At 50.6% G+C, this 14354-nt stretch overlaps 1 protein-coding gene across 4 annotated transcripts in view; it reads left to right on the forward strand.

Annotated features, from left to right (window-relative positions):
• The window catches only part of ACVR2A (activin A receptor type 2A), a 55714-nt gene extending 41360 nt beyond the window's left edge, over window positions 1-14354 (forward strand). For all 4 annotated transcript variants that reach the window (XM_066323181.1, XM_066323183.1, XM_066323184.1 and 1 more), the window contains 7 exons: window positions 2059-2202; window positions 2895-3038; window positions 3718-3863; window positions 4517-4631; window positions 4943-5081; window positions 5772-5902; window positions 11151-14354. In XM_066323181.1, the coding sequence (XP_066179278.1) occupies window positions 2059-2202; window positions 2895-3038; window positions 3718-3863; window positions 4517-4631; window positions 4943-5081; window positions 5772-5902; window positions 11151-11345 (1014 nt within the window). In that variant the 3' untranslated portion in view covers window positions 11346-14354. The remainder of the gene's footprint in view (window positions 1-2058; window positions 2203-2894; window positions 3039-3717; window positions 3864-4516; window positions 4632-4942; window positions 5082-5771; window positions 5903-11150) is intronic.

The raw sequence follows: 14354 nt of genomic DNA on the forward strand, positions 1-14354 counted from the left end.
AGATGCTGGAACTGGGTTCAGCAAATCTTGGAGGGTTTTTGGTTTTCCTGATGGTTGGGGAAGAATTCAGGCACCAAGTGCTTCCAAATCCCAGCAGTCTATTGGGAGGAGAGTGTGGGGAGGAAGGGGAATCCAAGCCACTGGAGCCAAGGGGGATTTGGGGTTCTTTCCCACAAATTTCTCTGCTTTAGACAAGGCAGGAGGTTCTGGATTTGAACAGTTCATTAAATCAGGGTTGGCTTTGGGGGATAAATTTCAGCATCTTGTTCCCACTTCCTCTTCTAACAACAACAAACTGGATTTACAAATACTCATTTAGTACAGTTTGTATTTTACAAATTGAGGGCACTGCTATCCCTGGTGCCTGGAATATTCCAAGAGGGCTCTGGCAAGGAATGAAAGGCACCAAGGGAGGGAAATCTTCGCTCTCAAATTTGGTTTTCTGTGCTGCAAATATTGATGTCAAAACTTGGAGTGCTGTCACTGTCACATTGACAAAAGGATCTCCTCCTTTTTGGGGACAGTGTTGCAGTGTGGCTCGAATTTGAATTTCAAACGCTGTTTATTCTTTTTCCAGTTATTAATTTGTGCAATGAGGTTACTCTGCTCTGAATCTTTCTCTGAAACTTGTTCTTTTTCATTTATTTGTTGTTGTATAAGAAAGCAGGGAGTGGATGTTTGTTCCTGCGCTGAAACCACTCAGGACTTGTATTCTCAGCACTTGTCTCCACTCTCCCCATAATAAAGGGTACTTAACCCCAGAGTTTGTCACAAAATGTGTCTTTAACCTGCACAGGATTTTATGGTTTTGATGGAAGTGCTCAACTATTTAACTCTTTATTGAGTGCTTTCCTCTGTCTTGTAGAAGCAACTCCTCTGGTGGTTTTCATTCTCTTAAAAATGGCTCTTTGGGGAAAATAGAGGGAAAAGGGGATATTTTGGGGAAAATAGAGGGAAAAGGGGATATTTTGGAGCTTTTGAAAGCTTTGGGGTGAGTTGTTGGGGTTTTTATAGAGGGACAAGATAATCCCACCTGGAAGGAACAGGCCAGCCCAGAAGGCAGCAGAGCTTTGGCAATCAGATTGAGAATCTGCTTGTTCTGTTCAGATGACGTGACACAGCAAACCAGAAAAAACAGGGTGTGCAATAAAGTGTCCCCTCCCATTTCCCAGGAAGGGGAACGGGCCCAGGCTGTAGTGTGGGATATGGGAATGGGGTTATGGGTCCATGCAGAGCTGTGGGAGCTCTGTCTCACCTCCAGTTGTACAAATCCTGCAGGACAGGACCAGATCACCTCTGCAATGTAATCCCAGCTCGTTTCTGAGTGCTGGGATTTCAGGAACTCACTGGCAAAGCTGGGAGCAGTGGGAGTGGGGCAGGAGGGGCTGATCCCCAGCTGTGGATCTGCAGAGTTCAAAGGTCCCACCCTTCAGAGAAACACAGAAACCTTCAGGGCATCCAAGAGGCTCATTGCAATTTCAGCTCTTAAAATTATAACAAGTAAAGCTTGATTATCTTTGTTCCTTAACTTCTGCTGTGCTTTCCCACCTGGTTACAATATTCCTTAATTTCTGCTGAGCTTTCTTCCCACCTGATTAGACTAAGCCTTGACTTCTGCTGTGCTTTCCCACCTGATCACATTATTCCTTAACTTTTGCTGTGCTTTCCCATCTGATTCTATAATTCCCTAATTTCTGCTGTGCTTTCCTACCTGGTTCCATTATTCCTTAACTTCTGCTGTGCTTTCCCACCTGGTTCTATTATTCCCTAATTTCTGCTGTGCTTTCCCAGCTGCTCACATCCTCCCTTGGTCCCTGCTGGTATCTGGGTTATCCCATCCCTGTGGAGATGCTCTCTCCTGAGCATGTTTCACAATCCCATTTCCCATCCCGTGGACAAGGGCTGGGGTTTGGGCCTGGATTTGGGAATTGCTGCAGTGGGGTTTGGCTGGGGGATCCCAGGCTCTCCCCATTTCCAGTCCTTTATCTGTAGTGCTGTCAGGGATGAATGAATGCCATTAATACAGCAGCATTAATTAATGGTCTCTCCTGATTGCAGGACCCTGGGCCTCCCCCACCATCTCCCTTGATGGGTCTGAAGCCTCTGCAGCTCCTGGAGATCAAAGCCAGGGGGAGATTTGGCTGTGTGTGGAAAGCTCAGCTGCTCAATGAATACGTTGCAGTCAAAATATTCCCCATCCAGGTGAGCAGAACTCTTGGGCTCCTGGGTTGTTCCTCACATTAAAGAAACTTTTCTTGGCCCAGTAATTCTGTAAATCCAAGTGGAAATGGCTTTGAGGCATCAAAGATGGATGAAGAGTTTTAGTGATTTAAAATAACTATTTTTCTGCAGTAAACACCTTACTGAAGCATAAACCCTGTGAAATGTGGGTTTCTAGCCATAAAAATATTCAGCAGCCATAGTTTTAAGCAGCTCTCACCCACCTCTTGACCAGTTAATAATCAAATTAAATTGTACTTGGAAGGAATGTCCTGAAATGCAAACCCTGAAGTGATTGTTCCAATTAACCATGCCTCAATTAAGTGCCATAACCCTCCTTGCCCAGCAAGTGCCGTGGCTTGCATTAAGTGGATTGCAGAATTCTGAGAGCACAGAGTGATGCTGGATGGTGACACTGGGGTGGGTTTTACGTTGATTAAAGCACCCCCTGCTACCCGAGGCGCAGGAAATTATTCATTCACAGTGATCCAGGTGCTGCCTTGCAGAATAAACAGTGCAGGCTCTCCTTATTTCACACAGAAATTCACAAAGAAACCCCACACAGTTTTTGACAGACCATTCCCAAACGCTGGGAGCAAACTCCCCTCAGGGCCAGCCCCTGATATCCCTTTTTTTTTTGGTGGATAACTGGGACTGTGCTGCTGTGCTTGCAGGACAAGCAGTCGTGGCAGAACGAGTATGAGATCTACAGCCTGCCCGGGATGAAGCACGACAACATCCTGCAGTTCATCGGCGCCGAGAAGCGTGGCTCCAGCATCGACGTCGACCTCTGGCTCATCACTGCCTTCCACGAGAAGGTGGGGCTGTCCCTCCCTGGGGCTGGCTGAGGCAGGGGCAGAACAGCCCAGAAAAGTGTCACAGACCTGGAGTTGAGGCAGGAAGGGAAGAAAATTAAAAGCAGCTTTCATTTAGCTGCTCGATTTTTACGGAGTGCGAGTTCGTTGAAATTCGTTTTCAGGCAGTTGAGAAAGTTGTCATCAGGTTTCACTGATTGAGGAGTTGTTTTAGGAAACAAACAAAAATTAATTCTACCTTTTTTTGGCGTTTTAGAATGTGTCTTTTTTAATATCCCTGATCTAAACCTGCCTAAAATACATAACCTCCCATCTTGCAGAGATTTTTTGGGGGGTTATTTTTGGTTCACTCATTGGTTGATAAGAATAAAAATGCAATGATACAGATCTATTCTATTGTGACAGCAAAAGGAAGAAACACAAATACAGTTATTAAGAATATGTTCAGTTTTATGTTGAATAATTTTGATCTCTTTAGATTTGCTCAGAGTGTGTGTTTCACTCTGAAACTCTGGTGTTGAATGATTTCATCTCTGTTTGTTCGAAGTGTTTCTCTCTGAAACTGCTGTTGGTTCATAAGGAAGGACAATCAGAGTTCCAACGGCTGTGAATTGCAAGAATTGCAGGATTTCCCTGGAGGAGTGAGGCTGAGCTAAGTGTGTGACTGTTTTTTTTGCTGCAGGGGTCCCTGACAGATTTCCTGAAGGCCAACGTGGTGTCGTGGAACGAGCTGTGCCACATCGCCCAGACCATGGCCCGGGGCCTGGCCTACCTGCACGAGGACATCCCAGGCCTCAAGGACGGCCACAAGCCAGCCATCTCCCACAGGTACTGCCCTGGGAGTGCCTGCACTCAGCACTCCTGCAGGCTGCCCATCCCCTTTGGCTCCTGCAGGAATTCCTGCATCTCCCTGTTAGCAGCCTCCAAGGCGCATTTTTCCAAGTGTTTTGTTTCCTGCTGTTTAAACAAAGTTGCAGTGGCTGCGCACTTGGATTCCAGCATTTTTATTCCATTTCTGTGTCCCACATGCATCATCCATATCCCTATGTTTCTATATCACTATATTTCTATATTCCTGTATTTCTATATTCCTATATCCCTATATTTCCATATCCCTGTATCTCTATATCTCTTTATTTTTATATCCCTATATCTCTGTATTTCTATATTTCTATACTCCTATATCCCAGTATTTCTATATCCCTGTATCCCTATATCCATCATACATCTGTGTTTATTTTAAAAACAAACACAAAATTACAGTTCCAATTACTGTCTCATTCATTCCCATAAAGATAAGGGTCTGCAAGGGCACTCCAAGGATTTATGATTAATATTTTGTTGTTTAACTTATCTATTTCTTTATCATTTTCTTGCCTTTCATACCATGGTGTTCCTTGTTTTATCCTTTTTCCTTAGGGTTTTATTTGTATTTCATGTTCTAGATCTCTAATTTGTGGTTTTTTTCTTGAACTTGAAAGGGACATCAAAAGCAAGAACGTGCTGCTGAAGAACAACCTCACGGCTTGTATTGCTGATTTCGGTCTAGCTTTAAAGTTTGAGGCTGGGAAGTCTGCAGGAGACACCCATGGACAGGTAAATCTGGACTTATTTCCAGGAATGCTCCAGCTGTTACCTGAATGTGAATGGGAATTTCCCCTCAGGCTCATTGCATGACCTATCCCCTCTTTTATCCTGACTGCACAATTTGGACAAGGACTTTTGTAACATTTTATTAATTACTGTTCAGAAACTGAGGGGCGAAACTTCCAAGAGTTAATCCTAAAGCAGGAACAACCACGGCTGTGTTTAATCTGGGGCAAAGCAGGGATTGTCTTTGGCAGCAGGTGAGGTGGTGCCCATGGTTGGTTCTGGGCACAAATGTGGGTGTTTTGGTGCCCTTGCAGGTGGGCACCCGCAGGTACATGGCTCCAGAGGTGCTGGAAGGTGCCATCAACTTCCAAAGGGACGCGTTCCTGAGGATAGACATGTACGCCATGGGATTGGTGCTCTGGGAACTGGCCTCGCGCTGCACGGCCGCCGACGGTGAGCGACATTCCCTGTGGGAGCAGCCCAGGACAGGCCTGGAGCAGCCTGGGGCTGGGGGAGCTGCCCCACTCATGGCAGGGGTGGCACTGGGTGGGCTGGGATTCCCTTCCAACCCACACCGCTCTGGGATTTTGCTGATGGCCGACATTCCCAGCATTGCAGTCTTCTCTTTCCCTTTTCCAAACGGTTGGTATGGTGCCTTCAGTGTGAGCTTTGATGTTTTTCACATTCTGGGCTGCCCAGGGGTGCAGCTCTGAGCTCCTGTTAAGTGTCAGTCAGCTCTCTTCACAGAGCAGGGAGACAAAACAAATTGTTTCCCAGAGGGAAAATGGTTACAAGTTTTCAGGCCCAAAATCATAAACAACAGTGGGCTGAAGAGAGAAAACAAGGGGGATGGGACTTCATCATCTGAAGCTGTAATTGCACAATGAAACCCCAATATGCAAATGGCCCAAAACTTATAAAAGTGTGAGACCTTGTGACTGGGGGTCCATTTTGTGACCATTTTGGTCCATTTTGTCATGTTTTTGGGTCCACCTTGAGGGTAGCCCTGGTCAGGCCCTGTCCTGCCCAAGGTGGATCCTTAAAGGCCTTCTGGTAAATCTCTACTTTATTCTCCAGCTCTGCCCAGTCTCTGTTCCAGTCAGCCTTCCCAAGGCATCATTTAACTGGTGTTTCCCTGTGCAGGCCCCGTGGATGAGTACATGCTGCCTTTCGAGGAGGAGATTGGCCAGCACCCCTCCCTGGAGGACATGCAGGAAGTTGTGGTGCACAAAAAGAAGAGGCCTGTCCTAAGGGAGTGTTGGCAGAAACATTCTGTAAGTGTGACCCAACCTGCTGCTGCAAGGCCTTGAATCCCACGTTGTGTCCATCACACTGGGGTTTGGGAGGGATTGAGTAATTCCAGTAGGAGTTAAAGGGGCTCTAAATGTTCCTCATCTTAAGCTGCTCCTTCTCCAGTATTAGAAAGTGAGTGATTTTCTCCGTTTTTTGGTGGAAGAAGAGATCCTGGAGTTACTTTTTGGTGAAGTCCCATTTGGGGGCTAAGGGATGCACCTTTTTAAACCACTGTGAGGCTCCAGCACTGCAGCAAAGGATTTGCCCGTGTTGTTAAACAGTTTTTGTTCAACAGAACAAAGCAGAACTGAGGTCCCATGGGGCACTCCAGGTTCACACCAAACCCAGCCCCACATCCTGTGGGACACAAAGGTTCCCATTTGCCAGGTGTCCCTTAAAATGCCATTTTGGATCTGAGGACCCCTCTGCAGCCCTCGTGGTGGGTTGTTGCAGCAGCCCCCTTGTTAGAGGGTAGAAATGAGGACACAGACTTCTTGTTTATCACAGCATGGAAAGGGCCCTGGTTTATTCCTGTTTACAGCTCAGCCATCCTGGCTCCTGCAATTCACTGCCTCTGGCTGCAGCAGCTCCTGCTGGGGGGTTCCCTTGCAGCCTCTGACTGCTGGTTATTGCCTGCTGAGCTCTGACTGCAGGGATTGGGGTGACTGTGACTGCAGGGATTGGGGTGACTGTGACTGCAGGGATTGGGGTGACACTGACTGCAGGGATTGGGGTGACTGTGACTGCAGGGATTGGGGTGACACTGTGACTGCAGGGATTGGGGTGACACTGACTGCAGGGATTGGGGTGTGACACTGTGACTGCAGGGATTGGTGACACTGTGACTGCAGGGATTGGGGTGACACTGTGACTGCAGGGATTGGGGTGACACTGTGACTGCGGGGATTGGGGTGACACTGTGACTGCAGGGATTGGTGACACTGTGACTGCAGGGATTGGGGTGACTGTGACTGCAGGGATTGGGGTGACACTGTGACTGCAGGGATTGGGGTGACACTGTGACTGCAGGGATTGGGGTGACTGTGACTGCAGGGATTGGGGTGACACTGACTGCAGGGATTGGGGTGACTGTGACTGCAGGGATTGGGGTGACACTGTGACTGCAGGGATTGGTGACACTGTGACTGCAGGGATTGGGGTGACACTGACTGCAGGGAGTGGGGTGACACTGTGACTGCAGGGATCGGGGTGACACTGTGACTGCAGGGATCGGGGTGACACTGTGACTGCAGGGATTGGTGACACTGTGACTGCAGGGATTGGGGTGACACTGTGACTGCAGGGATTGGTGACACTGTGACTGCAGGGATTGGGGTGACTGTGACTGCAGGGATTGGGGTGACACTGTGACTGCAGGGATTGGGGTGACACTGTGACTGCAGGGATTGGGGTGACTGTGACTGCAGGGATTGGGGTGACACTGTGACTGCAGGGATTGGGGTGACTGTGACTGCAGGGATTGGGGTGACACTGTGACTGCAGGGATTGGTGTGACTGTGACTGCAGGGATTGGGGTGACTGTGACTGCAGGGATTGGGGTGACACTGTGACTGCAGGGATCGGGGTGACACTGTGACTGCAGGGATTGGTGACACTGTGACTGCAGGGATTGGGGTGACACTGTGACTGCAGGGATTGGGGTGACACTGTGACTGCAGGGATTGGTGACACTGTGACTGCAGGGATTGGGGTGACACTGTGACTGCAGGGATTGGGGTGACACTGTGACTGCAGGGATTGGTGACACTGTGACTGCAGGGATTGGGGTGACACTGTGACTGCAGGGATTGGGGTGTGACTGTGACTGCAGGGATTGGTGACACTGTGACTGCAGGGATTGGTGACACTGTGACTGCAGGGATTGGGGTGACACTGTGACTGCAGGGATTGGTGACACTGTGACTGCAGGGATTGGGGTGACACTGTGACTGCAGGGATTGGGGTGACACTGTGACTGCGAGGATTGGGGTGACTGTGACTGCGGGGATTGGGGTGACACTGTGACTGCAGGGATTGGGGTGACACTGTGACTGCAGGGATTGGTGACACTGTGACTGCAGGGATTGGGGTGACACTGTGACTGCAGGGATTGGGGTGACACTGTGACTGCAGGGATTGGTGTGACTGTGACTGCAGGGATTGGGGTGACTGTGACTGCAGGGATTGGGGTGACACTGACTGCAGGGATTGGGGTGACACTGTGACTGCAGGGATTGGGGTGACACTGTGACTGCAGGGATTGGGGTGACACTGACTGCAGGGATTGGGGTGACACTGTGACTGCAGGGATTGGGTTGTGACTGTGACTGCAGGGATTAGTGTGACACTGTGACTGCAGGGATTGGGGTGACACTGTGACTGCAGGGATTGGTGTGACTGTGACTGCAGGGATTGGTGTGACACTGTGACTGCAGGGATTGGGGTGACACTGACTGCAGGGATTGGGGTGACACTGTGACTGCAGGGATTGGGGACACTGTGACTGCAGGGATTGGGGTGACACTGTGACTGCAGGGATCGGGGTGACACTGTGACTGCAGGGATTGGTGACACTGTGACTGCAGGGATTGGGGTGACACTGTGACTGCAGGGATTGGGGTGACACTGTGACTGCAGGGATTGGTGACACTGTGACTGCAGGGATTGGGGTGACACTGTGACTGCAGGGATTGGGGTGACACTGTGACTGCAGGGATTGGTGACACTGTGACTGCAGGGATTGGGGTGACACTGTGACTGCAGGGATTGGGGTGACACTGTGACTGCGGGGATTGGGGTGACACTGTGACTGCAGGGATTGGGGTGACACTGTGACTGCAGGGAGTGGGGTGTGACACTGTGACTGCAGGGATTGGGGTGACTGTGACTGCAGGGATTGGTGACACTGTGACTGCAGGGATTGGGGTGACTGTGACTGCAGGGATTGGGGTGACTGTGACTGCAGGGATTGGGGTGACACTGTGACTGCAGGGATTGGGGACACTGTGACTGCAGGGATTGGGGTGACACTGTGACTGCAGGGATCGGGGTGACACTGTGACTGCAGGGATTGGTGACACTGTGACTGCAGGGATTGGGGTGACACTGTGACTGCAGGGATTGGGGTGACACTGTGACTGCAGGGATTGGTGACACTGTGACTGCAGGGATTGGGGTGACACTGTGACTGCAGGGATTGGGGTGACACTGTGACTGCAGGGATTGGTGACACTGTGACTGCAGGGATTGGGGTGACACTGTGACTGCAGGGATTGGGGTGACACTGACTGCAGGGATTGGGGTGACTGTGACTGCAGGGATTGGGGTGACACTGTGACTGCAGGGATTGGGGACACTGTGACTGCAGGGATTGGGGTGACACTGTGACTGCAGGGATCGGGGTGACACTGTGACTGCAGGGATTGGTGACACTGTGACTGCAGGGATTGGGGTGACACTGTGACTGCAGGGATTGGGGTGACACTGTGACTGCAGGGATTGGTGACACTGTGACTGCAGGGATTGGGGTGACACTGTGACTGCAGGGATTGGGGTGACACTGTGACTGCAGGGATTGGTGACACTGTGACTGCAGGGATTGGGGTGACACTGTGACTGCAGGGATTGGGGTGACACTGTGACTGCGGGGATTGGGGCGACACTGTGACTGCAGGGATTGGTGACACTGTGACTGCAGGGATTGGGGTGACACTGTGACTGCAGGGATTGGGGTGACACTGTGACTGCGGGGATTGGGGTGACTGTGACTGCAGGGATTGGTGACACTGTGACTGCAGGGATTGGTGACACTGTGACTGCAGGGATTGGGGTGACACTGTGACTGCAGGGATTGGTGTGACTGTGACTGCAGGGATTGGGGTGACACTGACTGCAGGGATTGGGGTGACACTGTGACTGCAGGGATTGGGGTGACTGTGACTGCAGGGATTAGTGTGACACTGTGACTGCAGGGATTGGGGTGACACTGACTGCAGGGATTGGGGTGACACTGTGACTGCAGGGATTGGGGACACTGTGACTGCAGGGATTGGGGGGACACTGTGACTGCAGGGATTGGGGTGACACTGTGACTGCAGGGATTGGGGACACTGTGACTGCAGGGATTGGTGACACTGTGACTGCAGGGATTGGGGTGACACTGACTGCAGGGATTGGTGTGACTGTGACTGCAGGGATTGGGGTGACTGTGACTGCAGGGATTGGGGTGACACTGTGACTGCAGGGATTGGGGTGACACTGTGACTGCAGGGATTGGTGACACTGTGACTGCAGGGATTGGGGTGACACTGTGACTGCAGGGATTGGGGTGACTGTGACTGCAGGGATTGGGGTGACACTGTGACTGCAGGGATTGGGGTGACACTGTGACTGCAGGGATTGGTGACACTGTGACTGCAGGGATTGGGGTGACACTGTGACTGCAGGGATTGGGGTGACTGTGACTGCAGGGATTGGGGTGACACTGACTGCAGGGATTGGGGTGACACTGTGACTGCAGGGATTGGGGTGACTGTGACTGCAGGGATTGGGGTGACACTGTGACTGCAGGGATTGGGGTGACACTGTGACTGCAGGGATTGGTGACACTGTGACTGCAGGGATTGGGGTGACACTGTGACTGCAGGGATTGGGGTGACTGTGACTGCAGGGATTGGGGTGACACTGTGACTGCAGGGATTGGGGTGACACTGTGACTGCAGGGATTGGGGTGACTGTGACTGCAGGGATTGGGGTGACGCTGTGACTGCAGGGATTGGTGACACTGTGACTGCAGGGATTGGGGTGACTGTGACTGCAGGGATTGGGGTGACACTGTGACTGCAGGGATTGGGGTGTGACTGTGACTGCAGGGATTGGGGTGTGACTGTGACTGCAGGGATTGGTGTACACACTGTGACTGCAGCTTTTACCCAGCTAGACTGTGACTGCAGTTCCAACAACAGGCTGTGACTGCAGCCCCAGGCTGAGCTCACATCAGGGATTCTCTCCCCAGGATCCTTCTTCACAGTGCTCTTGTTCATGATCCTCCGTGGTGATTCCTTTCCCCAGCTAACCTTTAGCACACTTACCTTTGTTGGATGCATCCGTTACTTGTCAGGGGTGAGGGACTGGGTCGTTAGCAGAGCTGTCACTAATCAGGGGCGAGGTCCCCTGCGTCCCCCTGCCCTGCAGTGGGTGTGTGATGGTGTTCCTGGCTGTTTCCCGCAGGGAATGGCGATGCTGTGCGAGACCATCGAGGAGTGCTGGGATCACGACGCCGAGGCGCGCCTGTCCGCGGGCTGCGTGGAGGAGAGGATCATCCAGATGCAAAAACTCACTAACATTATAACAACAGAGGACATCGTGACTGTGGTCACAATGGTGACAAACGTTGACTTTCCTCCCAAAGAATCCAGTCTATGATAGTTGCACTGGTCATGGAAGTGACCACAGGACTCTTCACTGGAGCTGCTACAGCGCACGGACTGCTGGTGTCACTGCTGTTCCGGGGGCAAGGACGGATGGTAAGTCTCTCTGGAACATCACCAACAGGTGTTTATCCTTTGTTTGCCCCCTCCTCCTCCCTCCCGACGTGGATCCATGAGACTTTCTGCATTCCCTGCTTACACCTGAAGGATGTGACTGAGAACCCCTCACGTGCTGATAAAGGAACTTACAATGAAGAATCCGGACCTGAACAGGCTAATGAGCGTTTTAAACACTGACATCCGATTTCTTAATCCCTGTCAGAAGACACTAATTCCTTTAAATGAACTACTGTTATTTTTTTTAAATCAAAAACATTTCATTTCAGATTTAAAAAACAGACAAAAAAAAAAAAGGGTAACTTGTTTTTATTGCATTTGTTGTTGTTTATAAAATGACTATTGTAATGCGACTACGACACAGCTTGTGAATGTTCCGTGTGCTGCTGTTCCGTGTACAGAAACAAGAGTAATCAATGGGATAGAGCAAAGAGGCTTCCAAGTATTACTTAACCTCCCTCAACCAGGTATACCTCAGTTCCACCTCGCTAAATTATGATTGACAACACTAATTGGAATAATAAACCGCTCCGTGTTTTGTAAATGATGTATTCCCACCTCCCTGTGTTATTTAAGAAGGGGAAAGCTTCATGCCCCCAGGAAGTGGCCATTCCTAGAGCCGTGTTTTTAGCCTTTTCTTGTACTCGCTTGTTGTGTATAAAAAAAAAGAAAAAGTGCTGTTTATTGAAAGAAAATTTTCCTTCCTCGTTTAGTTGAAAGCTTTTCCCTCCGTTTCCCAGAGTATCTCATCCATTTATTTAACTGAATACTATTTAGGTTTGCTGTGTCTGAGGAATATTTGAAACCTTTAAGCATGACTTTCTTTTTTTTTTTCTTTTTTTTTTTTTTTTTTAAATTTTCTCTGAGCTGTGACACTGGAAAGCTCTGAAATCTTCTTGTTGTTTCTTCCTTTCTTCTTATTATTTTTTTTTTTATTTTTTGAAGAAGAGTCTTTTTCCTATTTATGTCTGTGCCGAGGTCGCCGCGTGTTCCCTGTCCCGCCAGGCAGTGGGGGCTGTGTCCCTGGTTCAGGATCACCTCAGGAAGTTCAGTGCCCCCGCTTCCTCACCCTCTGCTGGGAGATTTGCAGCTTCCCCTCCACTCAAACTCGGGGCCAGTGGGGGAGAGAGCCACAGGTTGAGCCTGGAGTCACACACCGACTCCTAGCCACAGATTCCAGATCCTAAATGTTACAAAGTTCAGGGATGACCCAGTTCTGCTCACGATATGCAACGACCATTCCGAGGTAACGAAAAGAATTTCAGTGTCCAGAGCACAGACTCATAAAAAAACCAGGAAAAACATGGAAACGGCTTCACAACTCCAGCACTGGAGTTCAGGATGTCAAGCCTTATGCTGGAATTACAGTGACTGGTAGCTGGGTGCCAAAGTGCTTCTCCCAAATCCCGTCCCAGTGCATTGATTGATTGGATCCTTCACACCAAATTCCAAGGCAAATAAATGTTGTAAGCCCCCGGAGCGCAGAGCCGGCAGCGGCCCCGGGTGTGCTGTGTGTCCTTGTCTCCGTGTGTCCACATCCAGGGGCTCTGGAAAGCAGCAGCTGGGAGCTCCTGAAGGCTGGCTGGAACCTGGGCCTGGGAACTTCATCCCTGGGAGCAGGGGGCTGTGATGGATAAAGCAGAGCCAGCTCTGGGCAGGGAGGGAGGAAGGGCTGATGTTGTACCCGGGGCTGTGCCCGAGGATCCTGCTCCAAGGGGCCGTTGGCAAAGGGAAGGAAATCCAGTTTGTGATACTCTTGGCTGGACACTTCCCTTTGTCTTCTGTTTCTGCTCCACTTCGAATTAAACTTCACACAGAGCAGGACAGGCCTGGAGTTGTGAACAAATCCCAACCCTGCCCTTCTCCCTGGACACCTCGGGGCCTTTGGCCCTTCCCTGGCAAAAACTGAGCTGGTTCATTCTGTGAAAGTTGAAGCTCCCAATCCCTCCCGTGTGTGACCCTTCCCCTGGAGCTGCTGGGGGCTCGGGGCTGGCTCCTGCCTTTGGGATATCCCTGCTCAGTCCCTGTCCACTCCCAGCTCCTGGGATTTACCAGCATCATGTAGCGTCCCTGAGGAAAGGCTGCTCCTTCCCAAAGGCTCTCCCCGAGCTGCTGTGCTCCAGCTGTGCCCCCGGGGCCTTGGGAACGGATTCCTGGCTCACTTGAGAGCATTCAGCGAGGGCAGGATCCGGGAATGTGCTGCCAGGGAGGGCTGGGGCAGTGCTGGAGCAGTGCCCTTCCTGCCTGGCCTCACCAGTGTGATTTCTGTGTGTGAGAGGGTGAGAAGTTCTGCTTGAGGGGGCTGAGCCAGTGCTGCCCTTCCTGGGCTCTTCCCAACTCCCCCCTGAGCAGGGACTCACCAGGAACCGCAGGGGTGGAGTTCTCAGTGCTGGGACTTGTCCTGCTCCCATCAGCAGCCACACAGTCAGGTCACCCCTCTCCTCCTGTCCAGCTTTTTTAACCTTTTCCAAGGCATTTCTGTTGATCAGGAACACTTGGTACAGAACACAGAAGCTGCAGCACACATCCCTGGGTTCAGGCCCCCAGTAGCATCCTCGATGGAACATCTGTTACCTCAGATACTCAACCAGCAGGACTGCTTTGCTTTCTCCCCCACTTTGGTTTGTTCAGTCCATCTCCTCTTCGTTACCTCTCGGGTTTGGTGAGCGATTTCTTTAACTTTCCTCTTTGTATTTGTCAGTGTTTTGGGCACAGGTTGTTGTACTACTGTCAAAGGGCACTTGCTGCTTTTGTGCAGGTGCCAAAAAACCAACCAACCCCTCCCCGCCCTCAATAAAGTGATTGTTAAATATTGTACAAATACAAATGTATACTCTGCCCTCTTCCCCAGCGGGAAAATAAAAAATGTGACTACTCTGACTTGCAA

Source organism: Sylvia atricapilla, chromosome 7 (assembly GCF_009819655.1).
Source record: "Sylvia atricapilla isolate bSylAtr1 chromosome 7, bSylAtr1.pri, whole genome shotgun sequence".
Classification (NCBI taxonomy): Eukaryota; Metazoa; Chordata; class Aves; order Passeriformes; family Sylviidae; genus Sylvia; species Sylvia atricapilla.